The following is a 24661-nucleotide window of genomic DNA, read 5'->3' as shown; positions in this document are numbered from 1 at the left end:
GACATGTAGGACATATGTGTCTACTTGTTCAATTTTATACAAGTTTAAGTGTCTATTTGTGTATATCCAAAGTTAAAGAGCATAAATATGATTTGAAGCCAAATTAAAGGGCACATTTATGTATTATGCCAAATAAGTATCTCGAAATAGGAGAAGCATATTCTTTTATCATCACTATTGTTCTAAGTAAGAACTTCGTATCAATCAAACACGATCATATTAAATAAATACATCGTTCCAAAGTGGAAACATTGGGTGAACAAAAGAAACGAGATAAAAAGAGTATCGAAGTACCAAGTGAAAAACCAACAAAAGAAAGGGAAAAAAATTGAGATAAGCTGGATATTGAATATCGAGTGAAATAATCAGTAAAAGACAAAAGATGAAAAAAATTTAGATAAAACAAATAATGAACATCGAGTGAAAAAAACAATAAAAGAAAGAAAAGCAAAATAAATGTTATAAAGCGAATATCGAATGCCAAGTAAAAATCAACAAAAAAAAGGAAAGAAGAAAAACACAACGAATATCAAATATAGAGCGAAAAATCAATAAATGAAAAAGAACGAAAAAAATGAGATGAAACAAGTAATAATATCGAGTAAAAAACCAATAAAAAGGAAAAGAAATGTGATAAAGCGAATATCAAATACAGAGTAAAATCAACAATAATAAAAAAATAAAAATACAGCAAATATCGAATACAGATGAAAAACAAATATAAAAGAAAGAAGAAGGAAAAGAAACATGATACTTCGAGTATCAAATATCGAATGAAGAAACAACCAACAACAAAAACTAAAACAAAATAAAAAAATAAAACCAAATATCAAATATCGAGCGAAATAAAAAACAACCAAACAAAAGAAAGTAGAAGGAAAGGGGGTATTTGTACTTGCATGGCAACTGAAAATGATACATATAGTAGTATATCACAGCTGTATATTAAGAAATAAACCTCAAATATATGAAAAAAACTATATTGTAAATAAGAAAAAATTGAAACACATAAATTTCACAACATAGTCATACATACACCTAATATCCAAAAAAAAATAAAAAATGTTAAAGATTACTCCTTTCTTCTTCTTCCTCTTCTTTTACTCAGTTTCATCTAATCAAATCTCCACTTCAGAACACAAAGCTTTACTTGATCTTAGATCATCTTTAAGCATCAGTGCAAAAAACTGGCCAAGAAAATCCAACCCTTGTACAAATTGGACTGGAATTCATTGCAACAATGACAAAGTTGTGTCTATTAAGTTGACAGGACTAAGAAGAATTCACAAGGGGAACATGTCTCCTCATTTTGCTGTTGATTCTTTAGCCAATTTTACTCATTTAACATCATTCAACTCATCAGGTTTTGTTCTTTCAGGGCCAATACCATATTGGTTTGGCCAAAAGTTAACTCAACTGAAACATCTTGATCTTAGTTCAAGTTCAATTCTTGGTTCACTTCCATCCTCATTAGGAAGTTTAACTAATCTTGATTACATGTCTTTGTTTAACAATTCAATTACAGGAACTATACCTTTAGAACTTGGAAAGTTGAGATCTTTAAGGGTTCTTGATCTTTCTTGGAATTCACTTACTGGTGAAATCCCAAGTTCTGTTTCAAATATTATGAATCTGTCTGTTCTTGATTTGTCTTCAAATTTCTTGTCTGGAAAAATCCCAGTTGAGTTTGGTTCATTTCTTGGACTTAAGTTACTTAACTTGTCATATAATAGTTTAAGTTCTTATATTCCTTCTGAAATTTCAAATCTTTCTGGATTAGTAGAACTTGATCTTGGTTATAATTACTTGTCAGGTTCATTGCCTGAGGGTTTATTAAGAATGAGAAATTTGAGTAAATTGTTAGTTGGGAATAATGAGTTAGAGGGTGCATTGTCAAGTAGTTTGTTTACTTCAAATGATTCTGTATTGGAGTATATAAATCTTAGTTCGAATCGATTCGAAGGCAAAGTTCCTGATGTTTTGTGGTTTTTGTCTGATCATTTGAGGGTTCTTGATATATCAGGGAACAATTTTACTGGTGTGGTTTCAAATAGTACCTATTTTAGTGTTACTGGTGCTTCATATAACCTTTCGAATAATCTTTTCTATGGGAATGTAACGTTTGATGTTCGGAGTTTTCAGTCGATTGATCTGTCTAAGAATTACTTTCAAGGACTAGCACCGGCTATATCTGGTGTTCGAGTTATGGATAATTGCTTTAAAGGGTTATTGAATCAGAGGAGTTTAGATGATTGTAGTAAGTTTTATGCTGATAGGGGTTTAGTTTTTGTTGATGGTGGAATCGGAACTCGAGTGCATAGAGCATCGAAGAGCAGGCATAAACGTTTGTTTGTCATGGTTGGAGTTTTTGGTGGAGTTGGTGTTCTTATGCTTATGGCATTAGTTATTTTATTGTTTTGGAAGATATGTTATATAGGAAAAACAAACGAAAGAGGCATATCGAATGTTAGTCCTGTTGTGGAAGGAGGAAATAATCAGGCGGCACCAGTAAAGTTCTCTCGTGATACATCTGGTTCGATCGAATCATTTACTTATGATCAGATACTAAAAGCCACTAGCAACTTCAATGAAACAGATTTTATCAAGAATGGTCATACAGGAGACATTTTCCGAGGAATATTGGAAGGCGGTGTCACCGTAGTTATCAAGAAAGTTAATGTACACCATATCGAAAAGGAAACGTACAAGTTGGAGTTGGATTTGTTGAACTGGACTACACACCATAGGCTTGTGCCTTTTTTGGGACATTGCTTAGATCATGAGAATGAGAAGTTCTTGGTCTATAAATATATGCCAAATGGAGATTTGTTCAATTTGTTGTCCCGGGATACGGATTTAGAAGACGAAAACGAACAGTCTTTGGATTGGATAACAAGATTAAAAATTGCAACAGGAGCTGCAGAAGGCTTAGTTTATTTGCATCATGAGTGTAATCCTCCTCTTGTTCATAGGTACTTTTTTCTTTCACTTTTTTGCGTTCTTGTTCGATAATGTTGTACCCCAAACTAATAACATTCTGCATTTTCTTGTTCTTGAAGAGATGTTCAAGCTAGCAGTATCCTTCTTGACGATAAATTTGAAGTAAGGCTGGGAAGTTTGAGCGACGTGTGTGCACAGGAAGGTGATAGCCAGAATTTGATCACAAAGTTTTTCCGCACAACAAAGTAAGTATTACTATGATCACAGTTTGATCCTAATACCAGATTTATCTGTTTTACATTTCTGTATATTGCTTTTCGTTCAACGTTCTAAGATATATTATGTTTCTTGTTGACAATAAACAGGAATCCTGAGGGAGAGCCTGCTGGTATGTACTATTCTTTTCGTAAAAAAAACGTATAGTTGAATAGAGTTATTTATCTGAATTTCTGTACATGAACAGGAACTTCATTTACAAGTTGCAGTACATATGATGTATACTGTTTCGGGAAGGTCTTACTCGAGCTTGTAACTGGTAAGGTAGGCGTAAGTCACTTAGATGATGTCTCAACGAAGGAGTGGTTGGAAAAGCTTCTTCCTTTCATCACTATACGCGATAAAGAACTAGTGTCCAAGATAGTCGATCCATCTTTAATTATAGACGATGACTTACTTGAAGAGATGTGGTCTGTAGCAATAGTAGCCAAAGCATGTCTTCATCCGAGGCCTTCTAGACGTCCTGAAATGAGACGAGTCCTGAAAGCTCTTGAGAACCCGTTCAAGGTTGTTAGAGAAGGAAGTTTCAACTCTATAAGGCTACGAAATACTTCATCGAGGCGATCATGGAGTGCTGCTTTTCTTGGTAGTTGGAATCTTAGCTCACAGGATAGTATCAATGCTAGTGGCCAAACAAGCAAAGAACCTGGCATGAACCTGAAACAGTCAGGAAGAGTAGGATTATCTCATTCTATTAGCAGCGGGAATGAACACTCATCATCGTGTAAGAGATCATCAAGTGAGATTTTCCCCGAACCTCAAGACACACTAGATATAGAGAGACAAGACATGAGCTAGCCATCCAGCGCGAATCTATGCAAAATGCATTTCTGCAGGCAGGGGTTTTGTAGGTATCAGGAGCTTTGATTTTTTATTACATGAGCGGTGGTACTATGATCGTTCTGAAGACATGGGGTCTACACGCTACACACACGTTATGCTGTTGGTAAACTCTTTCCTTCTGCAACAGACCATCAAATCGGATCAATATTTTTGAATACGTTGTGTTACATCATGTAACATGTAGTTTTGTTTTTCCTCCTTTTGTTGTAGTGTGTCACAAATGCTCATGTGCTTTGTAAATTTTCGAAAAGTTTACTCCTGTTCATGTGATGATAGAACAAGTATATAACTGTGTCAAGAAGAGTGTACACTATCTAATCCAGATTCACATTTTCATGATCTCAAAAAGTGTGATATAATTGAATAATAGAACCTGCTTTTTCTTGAGCCGAGGGTCTATCGGAAACAACCTCTATACTATAAGTAGAGGTAAGGTCTGCGTATATCCGTCCGTCTCAAGGCCCTTGCACCAGGTATGTTGTTGTAATTGGATAAGTAGGACCTCAAAACTTCTATAATGGGTTAATCCCTCTGAGTTGGTGGCCTAAATAAGGACAAGTAACTCAATACATTTAGATGCACCTGAAAGTTACAATGAGCAGAATTCTTGTTTAAAATGTATTTAGTTGTCAAGTGGCGGAATCATGATTTTCACCAAAGAGATTCAATTCGATTAGGGATCATTGCACTAAGATTTGAAATTCATTTTTCACTTTAATTGCTACTAATTCATTAACCTTATTAAATTAGCATAATTAAAGTAGGGCATAAATCATAGTACAAAATTATGCATTTTAACTTGGCTTCATCAATTGACATCATTTCTCTCCAACTTTGGGCTTGCATACTTGTTCATATTCAAAATTGGAGGCATAAAAGTCAAATAAAAAGACATATTTATGTATTACGTCATTAATTTATATTGAAGAATTCCCAGAGCATATTGGGGATGTAGCTCAAATGGTAGAGCGCTCGCTTTGCATGCGAGAGGCACGGGGTTCGATCCCCCGCATCTCCATTTTTTTTCCTGTAATGAGTAAAAAGACATATTTATATATTATGTCACTTAAATTATTGCACCATGTCTTTATTGGGTCGATAAGGATCAGGAAATATGCTTAGAATAAAATGCACAAGGGGGCTTGTAATGAGTAAAAAGAGAAAACACTGATATTTAGACACATCAACTCGTTTTTATTGTGTCTTAAATTTTCTCAAGCTTCCGCTAACTTAAACTATTGCACCATATCTTTATTGGGTCGATAAGGATTAGAAAATATGCTTAGAGTGAAATGCATACTTATATATCAAAATATCATTAATAAAGTTCATTTATTAAAAAACACTCTTAAAAATAAAATAAAAAATTGTATTAATTCAATATGATTCAAATAAAATAAAACTATAATATACAGTCAAATTCTCAATTCATTTAATAAGCTTTGACTTAATCAAAGTCTTTCTACTTTATTTTCCTCTTTATTTTTTGTATTTGAACAATATAATTTTAGTCTAAACCATAAAATTTGATATTCCCTTTACTTCATCTTCATAATCATTTATGTTTAATTTGATATATTATTTAAAATAATAATAAAATAACAATTTTACCTTATCATTTTTTAAATATGATAAATTCAATATTTTTTAAATCAATAATAAAGATAAAATATAAATTAAATAATAAACTACCTCTTAATATTTTAAATTAGATAAATATTTCTTCGTTCAATTTTTTTGTCAATTTTAATTTATACACACTCCTTAAAAAGTACTAATACTAAATAATATGATAATTTTATCATAATATTTATATTAATTGATATCTTTATATTAAATTTTGAGAAATAAATAATCAGTGCTAAAATAAAAATATTTATGTTTTCTTAAAAATTAATAAAAAATAAAATTTTATTCAAGTAAAAATAAATATCTATTTTTAACAGCAAGCAAAATGGATTTTTTTTTTTTAAAATAAAAAGATAAAACTTCCTTCTTCTGCAGAAATCACAGCGATATAGCGAAGCATCAAAATGGATCTCTGAATCTGTAGCTGAGAAAATCAGTGATCCTTCAATTGCTTACAATCTGCGTTAGCTTCTCCATCTTCGTCTTGTTGCGAGGTGAGGTAACAAATTATACTTTGCAGCTCTTGATTTTGGTTCGATTTGATTTAGGTATTTTTGTTCTGTGAAATTTAGGCATCAATGTTTCTTAGATTTGTGATTTCACTATGAAATTTTCTGTATTAGGTTCTAATTTCGCTTCAATTTGGATTTTGGTTGATTTGTGGCTTCATCCTGCAATTAAACGAATCATATACTGGCCTAATGTGTATCTGGTGATGTTTTAGAGTAGAAATCAAAGCTTGTTCCTCTCTGAGAGGTTAGTTTGGTAGATCGTCGGGAAACACCTCTGTATTGTATCATCCCCGGGTATCATGAACTGTAGTTGTAGTGTAGAGTACAAAAAAACCTGACTGATCAACCTGTGCACCTTCGTGAAAGATGTGATTTTTATCATGTGTTATGGAAACTATACAATTCTATAGCTTAAGAACTTTGATTAGTTGCTCCTCTGATCCAGAATGGATTCTCGGAAGTTATATTTTGTGGTTCCCGAGTATAGAAAACCTCGAAACCATGGAGTAGCAATCAAGTGTTGTATGACATGATGGCATCAATTTATACACAGAGGTCTACCATAGGCAATACAATTAAGTCATCCACGGTGTCTTTGATCTGTACTGAGACCTCACAGTCTCATCCACAATGATAGAGTCCCCCACTCGAGTCGAGACAAAAAAAAAGGCTTGTCTAGGAACTATAATACCTCTCCGAACAAGATGTTAAGTGTGGTGACATATAAGAATAGTTAGATCCAAGATCTATAAGTGCAAATGCCACATGAGAACAAATTGTAGAAATATCTATGACCACGTCATTCGATGCCTCAGCATCCACTCTGGCCATAGCATAGAGATACGAGTTGGTCCCCATTACCCTGAAGAACGTTACCGCTAGCAACATGTGAAGCGGCTTTAGCTGGTTGAGCTGTAATCTGAGTGTTACCAATATGCCTTTGACACAAATCTGTGCTGATATCCATTAAAGGCTGATGTGCGGTACATATTTGGGTTTTTATATAGTCCAAATACTACAATCCAGTTGGCTCCTTGATGCCTTCTGCTCTGAATTTCTTTTTTTCCAGCAACTATGGAATGCAAATCAGTCACACGTGGGAAATTTCTGAGAGGGCATGGTCTGCATTCGTTTTATTAACATTACTAAAGTGCTTAGGCCTTAGCCTTTGGGACCCATTCAATATAGCTGTGCAAGGATTTTAGTTTAATATTTTTGAATGACATTCTTTTTGTAGGTAAGCAATTTAATGTCACCTGCTAATGCTATTAACTATTTTTTTTTTGAAATAGGTAACTTTGCTATTAACTAGTCTTTTTGCAACTATATTGAACGTGTACGTGTCCCGAAGGCTAAGCACTTCAGTAATGTCAATTAAAAGTTTTATGAACCATGCTTTCTTGGATACGAACCATGTACAAATGATTTGAATTTCTAAAAAGGCAATAAACTAATGTTGAGTTGAATGCATCAAGGATCTCACTAGATTGCCGATTTGGCTATATAAGGCCCTAATATATACTGCACATCCGCCTTTTAATGGATATCAGCACAGGTTTGTGGTCTATTTCAAGCTACTCTCACCATCTCTGGTCTATTCCCATGAAATCAAGTGCCATGTTCCTCTCTCTCATTCATAATTTTTTTTCTTGTTTCGTGAAATGAAAGAAACAAACCTATGTCTTTCCAGTTATCAAAAGAGGATCAGTTTAGTTTGAATTTTGTGAGTTCAATTGGACTGGGATGGAGTTTATCTACAACAAGCTTACTTTCCAAATTTTTGACAGATCTCATTTTGTATGGGGATTTCCGCAGTACCCTTTTCCTTTGTTAAGATTTCTATTTTTATTCTCAGATCTCATGGATAAATGTTTCTTATCTATAAAGAAAACTTTTAGTTCTTGGAAATACCTGCTTTACCCGAAAAACCAACAATTCATATTCGAGAGGTTTAGAATGGCAATCTGGAACTCTTGTAGCAATAACAACTACCATTACAAACCTGAAGGGTAACATGGACTTGTTAAGGTTGATTCAGTTGGGTTTCTTTACGTTTTTTCTCATTTCTCAGCCGAGTTAGTTGTAGAAGACAGGTTGTTCACCTTATTTACTATAGGTCTGTTAGCATTTGCACTTCTCCATTAGCTTTTAAGTATTTTAGGTTCAGCCCAGACCAAAAATGTAACTGTGAACAAACATAAAGGCGCATTTATGCTTAGTGTTATATATCAAAAACCAAAAACACCTAACTCTTTACTGAAGGGAGTCCGGGACTATTTTGAGTTTTTACACTTGATATTTGTAATGCCTTCCTACTGGAGATAATTATCACTTTGGTCATGTATAGGAGTATTATTTTTCTTGGAATTCATCCTTCTGATAATTTTCATATTTTCTCGTAAAAACCCTTCTTGATAAATTGCCACTGTTCTCTGTCATATACACTTCAGGGAAAAGGCATTTTGAGATGTACTACTTTGCAATGTCAGGGTATAAGATATAGTTCTCGATCATCTTTCTCCTGATGCTTTTTATATGTATTACATATGTTTTTTAATTATCTGATCTGTCCAGTTAAATGTTCTACAGTTGGTGTTGAAGATGTCTTCAGCTCAAGATCCTTTTTATATTGTCAAGGAGGAAATTCAAGAATCTGTAAGTTCATCCACTTCGATCTAGTAATGTTCTAATAATCTTGAAGTGAAGTAAATCTTATTCGTCTGAGATTTGTTTTTTTATTAGTGTGTTGTTCTTATTCTTGCATGGGAGATAGTTTCATGAAGGGTTGATGGTGTTTCCTGTCATGTATCTATCTCCATCTCTCTCGAAATTCTGTGGAGGGGGTGAGTAATGTGTTTTTGAGATAATAAAGTAGAATTCTTCTAGACTAAGGTTTAAAATCAAGTACTCCAGTAACAGCTAACAGGTAAGCAAGCTATGATTTTCTTGAGGCTATTGTCTATTATCATAGAAGAAAACAAAAAACAAGCAGAAAAAACTAAGAAATTTTATCTCTTTTACTGTTAAGAAAAAATAAACTAAGACTCTCCTTACTGGTAGAATCTTTTGGATCTCATCTGCGATCAAGTTTATTGACTACTTAATCTAAATCTTGAAATTCCTGCTTGGTTAGATTGACAAGCTCTTATCCACGTTTCATCAATGGGAGCAAACTTCTGCCGGAAGTAGTGAGCAAGTACATCTTACCAAAGAACTTCTTGCTTCATCTGAGAGCATTGATTGGCAGGTATGTGTGAAACATAGCTCCTTGAAACTTGATTAGTTGATACTCATCACTGTTTGGTATTTTAAATTCTCATTATATGTCTTCCTGATTGCCTGTACTGTATGTGAATGAATAACGACAATTTGAATAGCCAGATACAATTGCATGTTTGATGTGTTGCACCGGTCTTAAGTTCAGTCTATGAATTTGTACTGTCCAATCTGTCGGCTTTAGTACTTAGGGAAAGATGTTCTTCTTTCAGTGAACAATATCAACATAACCAGAGTTGTTCTTCTGTCAATGTGATTTGATATTGATCTACTGCAGCTATGACTTACTTCATATCCTTATATCAATGCTGAATTCCTGTTTTCTTGATGAGAAGGTGGATGAATTGGACAAAACAATTGATGTTGCAGCAAGAGATCCTTCTTGGTATGGTATTAATGATATTGAGCTTGATAAGAGAAGAAGATGGACCAGCAATGCCCGTGCTCAAGTATAACTGATTCTGTTGCCAAATATATATTCTTTTGTTCCTTGGTTCCTTAGAATAAAAACACAAATTTTCAAATTGCGTTTAACCAGGTGGGAAGCATGAAGAAAGCTATAGTAGCTGGAAAACAGTCAAATGGGACAAGTACATCTAATCTGAGTGGGATGCGGCGAGAACTGTTGAGATTGCCAGATTCTGAACAGAAAGAGAGATCCAATGCATACAATGCCCGAGATAATGATGACTTCATATCATCAGAATCAGATAGACAGTTACTTCTTATGAGGTAATATTCCCTCCATTTCTTTGCATCGATCCTTGTTTGTCATGTTTTTATTACCAATTGATTTTCCAATTTCACTGAAAATCTTGCACGCACCTATCCTTTTATCTTTCTGAGACATCTTAATGTTTTCTCAATCTTTACTGTGGAATCCGGAGGAGGCTCCTCTCCATTACTTTTTCTCTCCATTTCCCCAAGTTCCCACTTGGATGAAAGCCATGTGTCACAATTAAAAATTAAGGGTGGAGATTTATTTGTTATTTTGAATCTACACCCTTAATTTTTAATTATGACACATGACTTCCATCCAAGTGGGAACTTGGGGAAATGGAGAGTAGCCTAGTCCGTGGAATCCTAGCCTTTGGTTTTATTTATGTAGGGAGGAATGAGGATAATATGTATCGTCAACTTCTCTAAGATCTTTATGTCGTGGTCATAATCATTCTGCCTTGTCTTTTTAGCTTTCTGAGTTTGTCTACTCAACTTCATTTATCATGGAATAGTATGCTGTATTGAGTACCCTTTAGTCTGTTATTAAAGGTATTAGCAGTATAATTTTGCCAGCACTTAAATTATGTCGAGAAGACTTCAATTAACGTAGAATTTAGAGGATGTAGCATAATCTTGAATCTATTTGATATGGTACTATGTCATTTTTATAGCTTTTAAGTATAACTTTCAGAAAGCGTATTTCTGGATCGTCTGTGCAGGCAACAGGATGAAGAACTAGACGAGCTTAGTGCTAGCGTAGTCAGAATTGGAGATGTTGGGCTCACCATACATGATGAACTTCTTGCACACGTGAGTGCTACCACCTGCTTAATCAGTTCCTTGAATTTCTCGTCACTCAACAAATTGCAGCTCTGCTTAAACTCCTCCGAAGCAAAATGTAGTTAAAATCAATATATGTTCTTGCAGGAGAAGATCTTAAGTGAGTTGGACACGGAGATGGACAGTACTTCAAATCGTCTAGATTTCGTTCAGGTAACTCATAGTTCTTTCTCTAGTTCTCAAATTACTAAATCAGCCGCATCAACAATGAACTTTTATTTATCGCTGTTATTGTATTCTTATCGCATGGAAACCACAATTTGTTGTAGAAAAAGATTGGCATGGTAATGAAGAAGGCGAGCGTCAAGGGACAGATGATGATGATTTGTTTTCTGATAGTTTTATTTATTGTTCTTTTTGTTCTGGTTTTCTTGACCTAGTTAGCATAATTTGTTTTCTTAATAGTATTGGTTTTGTCTACCCAGTTTCTGCGAGTATTGTTATGGAAGAAACTGGCATGTATACAGCATACATAAATGAATTGGAAATCTTGGCATTGACACTCCTACAAATGTTTTTCTTTTTGGGTTTTGAGCATTTTAAAGTGTGTTACATTATTAATGTATATTTTTATTTGGATTGTTTGTTTTTCATACTAAAATTGGGATAAATAGTGAAATTTTAAAATTGGATTTACTTTCAAACTCACTATAATAATGTTTGAAGATGAAAGTCCGTCAATACTGATATGGATGTGTGGACATATTTTAAAGGTAGATAAGATGAGGAAAGCGAGAGTAAGATAGTTTGAGCATGTAAAAAGAAGTGTAACTGTCTCGCGAAAGGAAGTGCGAGAGGTTGGCAATGACGGACGACAGGAGAGGAAGGTGTGAGAGGTCGATAATGGCGGGTGATAGGAGAGGTAAGGAAAGAAGTACGAAAAAAGATGATTAGAAAAAATATAAGACATCTTGATTTTATCGAGGATATAACTTTAGAGATAGAATGTTTATGGTCGTACAATAATAATTTTGTTGTTAGACAATTTATCAAGTTGATAATCTTTGACTAAATGTGATAAAAAGATTTTATTATAGGTCAAAAAATGATGATAGTTTTCATAAGGTATCTAAACAAAATTCCTACAAAACCATGACATTTTACATGTGTGGACCATGGTTTTAAAATTGAATTAGTTATAAATTAAGATAAACATTTCTCTTATATATCTTTTTCTTTATTGATGCTTCACTGAATTCTTTTTTGTATCTCAAATTATATATTGTAATTTTTAAAAATAAATATATAAAATTATTTGTCATTTTAGATATTCATAATAAAATTAATTATTTATTTTCATTTTATTTTTTGAAAAAACTATAAGCGTCCAAAAGATAAGATTCTTTTTAATTAACTTATTTTAAACGTTTTTTAATTCACAATATTATTTTTATACGATTAGATAATATAAAAGAAAAACATTTAATTAATGATACACTTAATTAAGAAAATAAATTGGGATCGTGTCTAACGTTGGATAGCACACTAGTATTCCCACCGTCCAACATTAATTGTGTATTTATTATATTAATGAATAATTATATAGAGTATTTAGTTTTCAATTTATTTTTATCATCAATTATAATTTTATTTTTCTATTGTAATTTTAAACACATTATATTTATTACTATTTAATGAATAAATATAATAAAATTACTTTTTTTTATTTATAATTTTTTTAAAAAAATAGAAAATCAATTTAAAATAAATATTGTTGAAAAAATGGAGTACAAATTCACTAAATTCGAAATTAAAATTTAAAATATCACCGACCTCGTAAATCTCACATTCATTCTTTTCTTTCTTGTAGATAGATAAGATCACCCATCCTCTTTGTTGGCCCCCATCACCATCAATATTACTTTCAAGCACATAAATTTCTCACATGGGGGTAGGGCTACAATCGGTGGCGGATTCAGTATTTTTATTAAAAAATTCGAAAAAAAAGGATAATGGTTTAAACTCTTGAATTACTAAGTTATTCAGGAAGTTCATAATCAATATATAAATATAAAAATATTTTAAATATATAAATATAATTTTAATCGAGAAATTCGGGTGAACCCCCTCGACATACTCTATATCCGCCCCTGACTATAATAAAATTTATGTGTTCGATAAAATTCAATAATTTAGATATACTTTAAAGATTTTATTGAATATGTTAAAAAAGATATATGGATTTGGAAGTCATCAATTTAGGAGGACTAGTATCACATGGATTTATTTTATACTGGCTTATAGGAAGGGAGTAATATATATTTAACATTTTTGTTTTGTTAGTTATGCATTATGTTTGTTATTTATTATTTTGATTTGTTTAATTTGAATTGAGGATTTTTTTTTAAAAATAATTTCTTTATAAAGATAAAACATGTATATATTTATCTTTTTTAGAGTTCATTTTAATAATATTTTATTGAATATGTTATTATTATTATTATTATTATTATTGTTATTATTGAAGTAATAAATATGCATTTAGTTAAATGATTTGTCTTTCAAATTGACTACTTTTTTATTTTCATCATTTAAGTAAGTTAAACAATTTAAAGACGGACACAAAATAGGAGCAAAAGTGTGAACAACACATAAATATGACCTCTAATTTCAAAAAAAAAAAATTGTTAAAAATATATTATTGTTTGCTATAATAAGTTGGACAATATGAATCTTAATATTGATGGTTTTATGGATATTATCTTTTGACTATAAAAAAGACCCACAACAAGAAATATCTAATATTCAGCATAAATAAATATTTCAGATTTTCCTTATCCTTTCATATCTCGTATATCCGTTCGTTTCAATTTGTTTGTAATATTTTATTTTTAATTTAAAATTAAAAATTAAAAAATATCAAATCTTATATGTTTATATTAAAATATTTTAAATGTACTAAAATTTTTAATTAATCTTATAATTTGAAAAATTAAAATTTAAGGCTAGAGATTTCGAGTTCAAATTTTGTTAATGAAATTTTTTTTAATAGAGCAGTTCCTTCCGAATGAGATATATACTAGAAAACCATAAAAAAAAAACAGAAAAAGATGACATTTTTTATTAAAAAAACAATAAGACGAATAAATTAAAATGAAACAATTTTTTTTTATAGAGCCACGTAAACATTAGTATAGTAATATTGATAGATAATGGTGTTATTATTTACTCTCTTTGTTCGGTATTGTTTGTCATGATTTTTATTTTTAGAGTTAAATTATAAATTTTTTGACTAACATTTTAAGATGCATCTTTTTATCATTTAATATGCAAAAAATTGTAATTTATAGTACTTTTTATATAATTTTAGAATATCTAATTTTTTGTTTAAAATATCAAATTAATGTGATCCAATTTACCTTTGAAAATTAATCAAATTAACTTTTGATAAGCGTAACACGATAAACAATTCCAAACGGAGGGAGGATATATTAAAAAAAAATACTAGTAGAGATTAGAGAGGAGGATATTTTGATGGTAAAATTGAAGAAGATTCCAAAAAGAGTAGCATCACTGTATATGATTATTTTAGCTAACCAACCAGTTAGGTGGAAGTTGATGAGAAAAAACACTTCTTTTTTGGGAAGTTGAAAGTGATTTAAAAGATCTTTTGATGCTTGTATAGAAGTAGAAAAAATAGAGAGGATTTTCTTGGTAAGTATATCAAGTTGAGAAATATTTAGGATTTTGTATTTGATTTTCTCTTTCATTTCATGGGTAAAAAGTGAGTTTTTTTTGGTTGTGGGTGGTGGGGTGGTGGGGAGTGGTGGAAGGGGTTTAGTTTGGGTGCTTATGGGATGTGTGTAAATTGTATATTGCTTGCAATTTGTTGGTATCTTTCTGGTTTTGGTGTATTTGCTTAGATTTTTGAGCCAGTTTAGTTCTTGATTTTGAGATTGAAATGTGGTAAAGATTGCAACTTTGGATTGTTTTTTTGATTTGTCATCTGAAATTACTGGTGGGGTTGTGTTTCTTTTCAAGAATCTTTGATTTTGAGATTGAAATGTGGTAAAGATTGCAACTTTGGATTGTTTTTTTGATTTGTCATCTGAAATTACTGGTGGGGTTGTGTTTATCTTGAAGAATCATTGATTTCTGCTGCTAATTTTGCAAGATTTTCTTTTTAATCAATTTTGATGTCATTTCTTAGTTTAGCTAATTTTGATGAAATGAAGAAAAGATTTCAACTTTGGATTGGTTCTTTGATTTGTCATCTGAATAACTGGTGGGGTTGTGTTTAATTTCAAGAATCTTTGATTTTCTGCTGCTAATTCATAGCTTTGTTTGCAAGATTCTAATTTTTATCCAATTTTGATGCCACTTTTTAGTTTAGCTAACTTGTGTGACTAAGTCTCATATGAAGTGTTTTTTCAATGACCTCTTCTATTTTATTTTATTTTATTTTTGGTCTTTCTAGCAGCCTAGTTTGGTTTTGATCTCAACTAAAGTTTGGTTTTTCTTAGCAGCCTAGTCATAATTTTGCTTGGTTAAAAATATAATTGATCCTATAAGAAAGTATGTAACTAAATTTGGATCCCTTGTTTTTGATAATTTAATTTAATTGTATGCCCAAATTCTGTTCCTAAAATCTTGGTCTGTTTGTTTTCTGGAACCTTTATATTGTGTGTGTTTATGTGGAATAAAATCTCTCTTTTTGCATTTCCATTGTTGTTCTCTCCATGTTTTGCCTGTATGATTCTCTGATCAGAGATGTTTGATAATGGAACAGGGTTCTTTGGCCTACGTAGGTCCCGATTCATGGTTCGATTATGTCCTTATATCGGTGTCTGGTGAAGGATTCTGTTGAGGATTAAACATGGAGAATGGTCATGAATCACTCAGCAATGGAAAACCAGCTGATCCTGGTCTCCAAATTATTAGGCACCCCTCTTACCAATCATCTTGTGGTAAATTATTGTTATCTTGGTTAGATATAAGAGTTTTCTATATTAGAGTCAGCAATTTTATGGTAGATGATTCCACCCCGGAATATCTTACTCTCAACCACATTCCTCTAAGTCCCGATACATTGCTTGAAGTTAATGGATCAAGATGTTCCATGTATTCAGAAGGAGCATCTTGTCTCCTTCGAAGGGATAGGGTTGATAAGAAATCCGAAGAAGCTACATTTGTGAGCACGGATAGTATAAGGTTGACAGGAAGTGTGAAATTTGAGGTTTTCAATAAAGATGATCTTGTGCTCTCCGGGTTTTTAGAGATGTCGAATAGTAATGGTTTTGTTGGGGAGTCTAAAAACAGTGGCAAGAGATGGAACATGAATTGTGAATCGGTGATGAATGCTGGCACTGGTTTCCTGAAGGGTAAACAAATTATGGATTCTGAATCATTATCACCAACAATTGAAGTCTTTATTACTGGTTGCTTCTCCGGGACACCTATCATCTTGACCAAGAGTTTGCAGCTCAATCATCGGAAGAAGCACAACAGGAAGGGTATGTTACACTCAATCCCGGAGCATGAAACAGATGAGCAGCAGAAAGATGTCTCATCTGAACTTGATCTGCAGGTATAATTGGTAGTTCAGCACCTTTTTTTTGAGGTCCATTTGGTATAATGATCTAGCATTTTCGAATTCTATTATGCATAGTAAAATGCAAAAACAGCTAATAGGGCACATCCGAACAGTCAACATAATTGGATATCCACTGGTATCTTTAAATGTACAGACAAAATCAGTTAACAAACCTCAAAATGCTTGCTATATACTTTTGCATACATTAAGGACCATTAATTTTAGTAAATATTATGAACATAACCGTTAGTTGCAGTGTTTGGGACAAAAATGATCGCTTTTTGCATACATTGAGGACCAACAACAATAACATACCCTGTATAATCCCACAAAGTGGGGTCTAGGGAGGGTAGAGTGTACACAGACCTAACCCCTACCTCAAAGGTAGAGGGGTTGTTTTCTATATACCCTCGGTTCAAGAAGAAAAACAGTTCAAAGCAGTCAAGAAAAGAAGTAATGCAAGAAACAACAGATGGTAACTATCGCATGTGGCTTTATTCATGCTTCATATCTTTCTTTTTCTTTTTTTGGATAAAGTTGTTCATGCTTCGTATGATGAAACATGTTTCTGTGTTACATCATACCTAAAGGCCTGTATCTTTTAGAATCTTATCCTAATCAGTGTCATTGGGTATGGGCTGAGACATACCTTCATATGATTCTTTAATATTAAATTTATGTGTCTCCCATGTTGCATTGTTTCAAAGTCTTCAAGATCTTGATTTGTGGGGTCATTATCCTTTTTCTTTATTTGAAGGAATTGGAAATTGGTTTTTACAAAAAGTTGCACAAAGGAGGTGCTACTACTCAGATTTTTTTTTTTAAAAAAAAATAACATCTAATTTGAATTGTAGGAAACTAGTAAAGTTTATTAGAATGTCTGAAGTGTTAACATTTTTAAGATCAAACCAAGATGCAATAGAATACAGATTTTTTAGTTTAGCAGTAAGGATAAGACGCCGTCTGCAGTTCCACAACACATGTGATAGAATAGTACTCCAGATCTTCCGATTTGTTTGCTTCTGTTTCATTCGTAGCCTGTCTAACTTGTGTGAACCTGAAACAAAATTTCAAAGATAGTGAAAAAAAAGATCCCATGTTAGTAGTACAACATTGAAGTGTCAAGCTGCAAAAGTCCAAGTCCTTAGATTTGTTTTAATTATCCCATGTCTATATGTTCCTAATAATGTTGTCTGTGCCATGCATAATATCTTGGACATCGATTATCCTATGTGATAAGATTGGAAAAGGAAACAGAAGACCTCCCCCAATCCTTTAGGATCCTCCTTTTCACGGATCCGAATGAAGTGGTGGTGGTTTGAATTAAATAGAAATATTATCATTTGCTACCTACGAATACTAGCAAACATTTTAAAATGCTATAAAGGATGAGTACTCTATATATACTGGCGAAAATTAAACAAATGCTAGAACAGACGACTATTGTTTCCTGATTTTTATGGCTTTTGTCATGAATTTTTTCAAAAAAAAATTAAGAAATCCGTAGCTTTTCACTTGCTATAACAACCTTGTAAATTTGTTCTTTTCTTTTGTAATGTCTTACGCGTGATGGAGGACTAGTGTAATGTTTCTGTTCACTGTATTGTAGGCCTATTATGCTGCTTTAGTTTTGAAGTTGAAAGTTGAAAAAAGGAAAGGATGTTTATGTTTGCCTCACTTTCAGATTTTTAAGTTCCCTTTGTCAATTCTTCGTTCGATTTTCACAGATGGTTGCCGGCTTTTACCATATGTTAATTACTATATTTGGAAAAGTGGATCTTTCAATCATAACTAGAACAAGAATTTGCACAGCTTCTGAACTTCATTGTGTGTTCACAGGTTACAGAGTATAGAAAGTATGAACTAGAAAGCGAAGAAGACTACAACAACATGTATTGGAGACAAACGGAATATATGGATGGTGAAGATGGGGAACTGTCCTGGTTCAATGCTGGGGTCCGTGTTGGTGTAGGGATCGGTCTTGGCATTTGCGTAGGAGTTGGAATAGGAGTTGGCCTGTTAGTCCGCACCTACCAGACTACTACGAGGAACTTCAGAAGGCTTGTGTGATTATGTAGCGGTAGCTGCATTTGTTTTTGCATAGACCAAACGGCTAACAACAGATATATGCTTGTCTTGAGAGTGTGAATTCTGCTCATTAGACAGTTTCAGTGTAGCTAACCATTATACATTTTCGTGTTAACTTACTTCCTGCTAGCTTTTCGTCTTCCCTTGCCCCATCCCCATCCCCGCCCCGTGTTAAAGTCTCTTTGTACCCCCTTGTTTTGGATTTAGGTGTGAAACCTCTTACTGTTGTAGATGTTCCATTCTGTTGCTGAGATGTGTCATAGGCTGCAAAAATTATATGATCATTTTGTATAGTTTTTGTGTTAAGCTTATTGGACTAGTAGTTCAATGTAATTTTGTTCTTTTTGTAAACTCTTCCATCTGATAAATTGATGGTTTGGTGCAAGTGCTTAGTAAGCAGTCATTATATATTGTTTGATGTTTTACATTTGACAACCAGTTTTATCAAACGCGGACCAAAAAAACTCTAAGGTTCGTTGGGGTTTAAACCGTAAAGCGTAGGCTTTCATAAGATAGGTGCTAACTGAGACAAAAAGTAAAGCAAAATATCAATTGTTTAGTATTGCCTTTTCAGGATGATGTGAATTGGCAAGGAGTCTTAATGCGCGTAAAGTTAGGTGAAGCGTTACTATATTTTGATCTTGCTAGGAGTCTTCTGCATTCCTTAAATTATTCGATCATGCAACACTTATTTAATAAAGAAAAAATACACTCAACCCTGTCGTAGTTCTCAATCATTTCATGGCTTCGCACTACGATGGAGGAGATAATAAGAAGCAAGTCTTGAAGTAGACATTCTTTTCCTTCTTTTATCAAGGATGTGTTCAGACTGTGCACACCTCGACTATTTCACCCGAAATGGTTACTTTCTATCTTCTACCACCATAAGGTCCGTCAAACAAAAGACTTAAATAGACAATCACCTAGTGTTTATTGCCTAATATTTAAAATGCAAATTCTTAACATCTTACATTTGTTATATCAAAACAAAGCATCTAACAAAGTTTTAAGTACTCTAGCAAAAGCATCTAAACTTTGACTGGTGGAGCAAGACACTCAGTCTTTGGAGCAACCTCAGCTGCAGAATAGCCATTAGTTTCAGTGTGGTGTTTGTCAAAACTCCAAAACTTTGCAGCTTTAACATCATCTTGAGTCATTTGCCTTGAGAACTCTTCATGATCATATTTCAAATTTGCTTTTCCTCCTAATTCATTTGGTAAATTATCCATGTCAAAATATGACTTCATCAACTCAACACTGTCCTTGTTCTTTGGATAAACAAATTTGACCTTCTGCATTGTTTTGGGATCCAGAAAATACTTGACTATCTGGAACAAGAAAGGGGAAAATCAGCATTAATAAAAGGTAAGACTAAGGGAGTGCCTCGGAGCAATGGTAAAGTTGTCTCATTGTGACCATAGGTCAGGGATTCGAGCTGTGGAATCAGTTGCCTACATGATGCAATCACACACTTTGAAGTGCAGCGTGAATGCAGGATGCTTTGTGCACCAGGCTGCGTTTCCTGAAGTAACTATGGTTGGTTGATGCTTGAATACAATACATAATAGAACCATATAATAGCACATGGTTCGATATGAACGTGTAAACCAACAAGTCAATGACCGAAAAAAGAGATCAACTGTGTTTGGTATGGAGGAACACATTTTTGAAAAAATGACTTCTTTGGTGTCAATAAAGAAAACAAGTTTCATAAAAGGCGTTCCATGTTGATTGTATCCTCCCCACCCCTTAACACACTTAAATAACTGATCACGAGTTTTGGTTGGTTTTTGTTAGATCAAGTAACAGGTAAGAGGTGAAATAAAAAGATAAAGATTCAGATCAAACCTTCCAAAATGCTTCAAAAATCCGCGGAGGGTTGTACAGAAATGCTACAGCAAGTCTTTCAGGGTAGTGATTCTGCAAAATATTGACCGTCTCACGAGCAGATTTGATAGGAACATTGTTAGTTAAAGACCATCCTGTGAAGTCTATCAACCATGACATTTGCTCTTGGTCTTGTGGAAGATTAAGAATTGCATTTTCTATCAGATACACTAAATGCCTCATCTGGTTGTCTAGTGCTGTCGTGTTCTGCAGAATGTAAGCGAAAACTATGAAACCAATTCAAGAATTTTTCAACAGTTATCGTTACACAGATTTTGAAGACTTTAGAGTATGTATCTTATGTTACCTGCATTCCCGGTCTCAAGATAAGAACAGTCCTCCCATCACGGTCATGAAAATTTGCTCTATAAGCCTTCCCGGTCTCACCTTCAATTGCAACTTCATGCTGTCAAAGTGCAAATTATATGTTCAGCAGATACATATCAGAAAACCGTCTAGTACCAACACGATGAATTATGACAAAATGAATCTTTGGTAAACAAAAATAAAGACGACAATCACAAATATGTTATATCTTTCATGTCTGCAGAATAACTACAAACAGTTTGTCATGCAGTACTTTTTTCCAATTCATAATTCTATGAATCCTCACTGTCCATGTCCATATCGCTCTATGTAAGCCCGTCTTATTCTAATTGTATACAAAAAATAGTTTCTCTATCAACTTTCTTTTAGCTATCCGCCCAATTTCATATCGTGCACTCATATACAAATCTATAGTTAGTTCATCTCTTGGGGTACTAACTAACAGTTGAGTCCTCTCCGAAACAACAAGAGATAGTTATCCATCATATCGCTCACCAACTTCACTTGACTCTATGGGAAGCTCACTCCGGGCAGGTTGGGATCACTTACAATACATCGACTCTACGAAGGGAAGGGGTGGGTTGGGAGCATTTTCAATATGATTCTTTTCCTGTACTTTTTTCGATGAAATATACGAGTCTTTTAGCATATAGATTTGTGACAAGCATAAACACTCCTAGCAAATATCGACCTAAAGTAAACATACTGGAATGATTTAGTAACATGTTACATTCAACAAGAAGATAACCACACCATACAAAACCGTCTCTTTTCTTACCCAGCGGATCTCTTCAGGCTTAAAAGTTAACCTCCATTTTAAGGTTTCTTCCAACATCTTCTTTGATTTCTCAACATTCCAGTTCCGCGCTTCCAAATATCTCCTTAAACATGCATCACTGCAGTACTGTAAATCGCGTCCTGATAGTGGCGTGCCCAAGGAAGTCCTAACTTCCTTAACCTGTAATAATAGTAACATGAGCCTCTCACTTCATAGATATGATCTGATTAGATCAAGTTCAAAACACACGATTTAATCGTGAATACATCCACAGTCCCTCAGAAGTATCAAGAGTTATGCATCTTTATAATGTCAACGATTATATTCACTATTTGAGCTCTGAAAGAGCGAATTTACTGAAGGTACTTTCACGTGTATGACCATCTCATCTAAAAGTTTAAGTTGTATGCTTGTATAAATCTTCAAACACACTCGGAAACAGAAAACTCCACATAACAATATAAAACTCCACATAACAATATAAACTTTTCAACAATTGATTACCTTATGTGGTTGATCCTCACCCTCCTGTTCACTATGAGGATGGCTCTTGCGACGAAACATGATAAATGCTACTGCAACTGCAACTGAAGCAAAATCAATATAAACAAAGTGAGACCTTTCAACAATCGACTAATATAAGATCGAAGTTCCCATGTATCAACAAATACTTTTTCATATCTAAAACTCCTTACAAATGTTCAAAAAGAAAAAGATTTTACTTGGAAGTGTATGAAGAAACACAGAGCAATTAGAACTTACTTCTACTTGACAGTCGCGAGATTTCCTATCGATCTTCAAATACATTTTGAAAACAGAAATCCATACAAATGATGATTTCAATTACCATGACATAAGTAGGGTCAAAAGAATTGCATTTTTTTTAAGCGTATTCATCACGGAGTGAATCTATTTCATTCTGTTCGATACAAAAAGGAAAAAGAATCACATTACTGTATGATTCAAACCTATGATATCGACTTTTGAGACTTCTCTCCTGTCTTACGAGTCTCAAATAAGGCGTGCAACGCTTGCATCTTTAGTAGATGATTGATTCACTACCTAAGCGAAGAAAAGACTAGATTAATCAAAGAGAGTACTACAAGTCCGCGTTTTTCTAGACAGAAAATCGCAGGAATCTGAAACTACTTTCGGTTAACAAATTGTTGCCACAATAATGGCTAGCTTCCCTCTTTACAAACAGAAGCGGATTAAGGATTTAAAATCTTTAGCCCTAAGCCCCAAATTTTCAAAACTATGAATTCAGATATACTATTTGTTGCAATTTTCACATAAATTTAAACAATCCATAGAAAGTACTGAACTCAGATGAACTCGATGCTACAACAAAGGTTTTTTTTGTGTGTTTCACACCATGATCCACCTACAACAGAGTGGTAAATTTGTGAAAGAGACTACCTTTTTTGCTGATAAAAAAGATCCAAACTTTGTCACAACAAAACTAACAGGCTCCAGATTACAACAACAACATACCTAAAGGGTAATCCTGGGGTCTACGGAGGGTAGAATGCGTCTGACTTTATCCCTATATTTCTAGGGTAAAAAAGGTTATTTCTGATACACCCTCGACTCAAAAAGAAAGTTAGTGAAACAGGACAGCGAGGAAAAAAAAAGGCAACAAAATAAACAAGATACAAAGCAAATACACTAACAAACAGTAATCCGTCCAGATTATTATCATAGTTATTGTATATCCAAATCAAGATCAATAACATGTAATATACATAAATTACAATAATTAATTCGAGATTTTAAGTCTAAATACAGAATCGACTACAACAATCACAATATATATCTATCTATATATAAAAAAGTTTGAATAGAAGATAATTACTATTAATTAATTCATGATCTTACCTTAGGTCAGAAATTTGAGATGCCCTAATCAAGAATTTGACATATAATATATAAGTGTATATACATATAATATGATATGATCAATGTGTGTTTGTGTGTGAAAAAGGACAATCAGATGTTACAATTATTTACATTAAAAAAACAAAGTCTTCCACTATGCCACATATGGTTATTTTACTCGTTGGGATCCTGGGATAGTGGGGGATATAATATAGTGTAAATCACAGTCTGCCACGTGGCATTTAAATTTATATAAGATGAGAGTTTTTAGGGAAATTTCAATTTTTGAATTTTTGATCATTTTGATATATGATTCAAATATGTTAAATTTTTAATTAATAAATGTGTGTTTTTGATTTTTTTAAAATGTAAGAAATATGCTTCTTCTGTCCTCTTTTATTTGTCATGTTGCGCTTTTCGAAAGTCAATCTGACTAATTTTTGCAGTTAAATTAGATTACATAGATTCAATATTTTAAAGAAAGAATTTAGATATACAAAAACTATACGAAAGGTATTATAAATTGCAGCATATCCATTTTTGCATTCACAAACCTTTTTTAAAGAACAACCCAAATTCCTTGTGAAGCCCATGGATCTGGCGCATGGAGCACCAAAATTTTTTTTCTCAAAACACTTCATGAGGACCTCCGTAATGAGTTGGGGAACGTTCACGTATACTCATACAATTTTTTGACACCCATTTCCTCATTTATAAGCCCCTTTTGACGAATTGCCCAAATTTCCTAATTTTCCATGTGTATTAGCCCATGGATCTAGTGCCCAGACAATCCAAAAACTATTTCTCAAAAACTCTATGAGGACCTCCGTAGTGAGTTGGGGAACCTTCACGCATACTCACACCATTTTTTAATGGCTCATTTCCGCATTTACAAACCCTTTTTTACGAAGGCTCAAATTTCCCAATTTTTCATGTGTATTGGCCCATGGATCAGGCACCAGAAGCACCAAATTTTTTCTCAGAAAACCTTATTAGGACCTTCGTAATGAGTTGGGGAACCAACACGTATACTCACACAATTTTTTAATGCTTATTTTCACATTTACAAGGCCTTTATTAAAATCGCCCAAATTCCTCGATTTTTCAAGTGTGTTAGCCGTGGGCCATCCAAAA

The 24661-nt window shown here is 33.2% G+C and overlaps 4 protein-coding genes and 1 non-coding gene across 14 annotated transcripts; 4 read left to right on the top strand and 1 right to left on the bottom strand.

Annotated features, from left to right (window-relative positions):
• The first annotated feature begins 970 nt into the window (after positions 1-970).
• Positions 971-4407, top strand: LOC107007220 (probable LRR receptor-like serine/threonine-protein kinase At2g16250). Its single transcript, XM_015205743.2, has 4 exons — positions 971-2972; positions 3060-3185; positions 3306-3328; positions 3404-4407. Exons 1-4 carry the CDS (start codon positions 1063-1065, stop codon positions 4012-4014), a joined length of 2670 nt encoding a protein of 889 aa, XP_015061229.1. The 5' UTR covers positions 971-1062; the 3' UTR covers positions 4015-4407.
• A 597-nt stretch (positions 4408-5004) lies between these two features.
• On the top strand, positions 5005-5077 carry TRNAA-UGC. Its single transcript has one exon. It is a non-coding gene; the product is annotated as a tRNA-Ala (tRNA).
• A 945-nt stretch (positions 5078-6022) lies between these two features.
• Positions 6023-11573, top strand: LOC107007222 (syntaxin-61). 3 transcript variants are annotated; one of them, XM_015205745.2, is made up of 8 exons: positions 6023-6182; positions 8790-8855; positions 9334-9447; positions 9812-9925; positions 10015-10208; positions 10916-11006; positions 11124-11189; positions 11306-11573. In XM_015205745.2, the coding sequence occupies exons 2-8, from the start codon at positions 8802-8804 to the stop codon at positions 11414-11416; spliced, it is 744 nt and encodes a 247-aa protein (XP_015061231.1). In that variant the 5' UTR covers positions 6023-6182; positions 8790-8801; the 3' UTR covers positions 11417-11573. The 3 variants fall into 3 exon arrangements, with proteins under 3 accessions (XP_015061231.1, XP_027769165.1, XP_015061232.1); XM_027913364.1 differs by having other exon boundaries at positions 6026-6182; positions 8775-8855; XM_015205746.2 differs by having other exon boundaries at positions 6027-6187.
• A 2934-nt stretch (positions 11574-14507) lies between these two features.
• Positions 14508-19060, top strand: LOC107007501 (uncharacterized protein At1g01500-like). Of its 4 annotated transcripts, none has more exons than XM_015206144.2 (3): positions 14508-14690; positions 15766-16563; positions 18409-19060. In XM_015206144.2, the coding sequence occupies exons 2-3, from the start codon at positions 15853-15855 to the stop codon at positions 18637-18639; spliced, it is 942 nt and encodes a 313-aa protein (XP_015061630.1). In that variant the 5' UTR covers positions 14508-14690; positions 15766-15852; the 3' UTR covers positions 18640-19060. The 4 variants fall into 4 exon arrangements, with proteins under 4 accessions (XP_015061630.1, XP_027769404.1, XP_015061632.1 ...); XM_027913603.1 differs by having other exon boundaries at positions 14682-14760; XM_015206146.2 differs by lacking the exon at positions 14508-14690 and adding an exon at positions 14792-14942.
• A 364-nt stretch (positions 19061-19424) lies between these two features.
• LOC107006646 (phosphatidylinositol transfer protein 3-like) lies at positions 19425-23667 on the bottom strand. 5 transcript variants are annotated; one of them, XM_015205162.2, is made up of 6 exons: positions 23528-23667; positions 22154-22236; positions 21650-21829; positions 20852-20950; positions 20506-20751; positions 19425-19985 (listed from the first exon to the last, which is right to left on the bottom strand). In XM_015205162.2, exons 2-6 carry the CDS (start codon positions 22211-22213, stop codon positions 19686-19688), a joined length of 885 nt encoding a protein of 294 aa, XP_015060648.1. In that variant the 5' UTR covers positions 22214-22236; positions 23528-23667; the 3' UTR covers positions 19425-19685. The 5 variants fall into 5 exon arrangements, with proteins under 5 accessions (XP_015060648.1, XP_027769208.1, XP_027769207.1 ...); XM_027913407.1 differs by having other exon boundaries at positions 22154-22230; positions 23528-23649; XM_027913406.1 differs by lacking the exon at positions 23528-23667 and adding an exon at positions 23144-23274.
• Between the last annotated feature and the right edge of the window lie 994 nt (positions 23668-24661).

Source organism: Solanum pennellii, chromosome 12 (genome assembly GCF_001406875.1).
Source record: "Solanum pennellii chromosome 12, SPENNV200".
Lineage (NCBI taxonomy): Eukaryota > Viridiplantae > Streptophyta > Magnoliopsida > Solanales > Solanaceae > Solanum > Solanum pennellii.
This window is presented reverse-complemented; position numbering and strand designations above follow the sequence as displayed.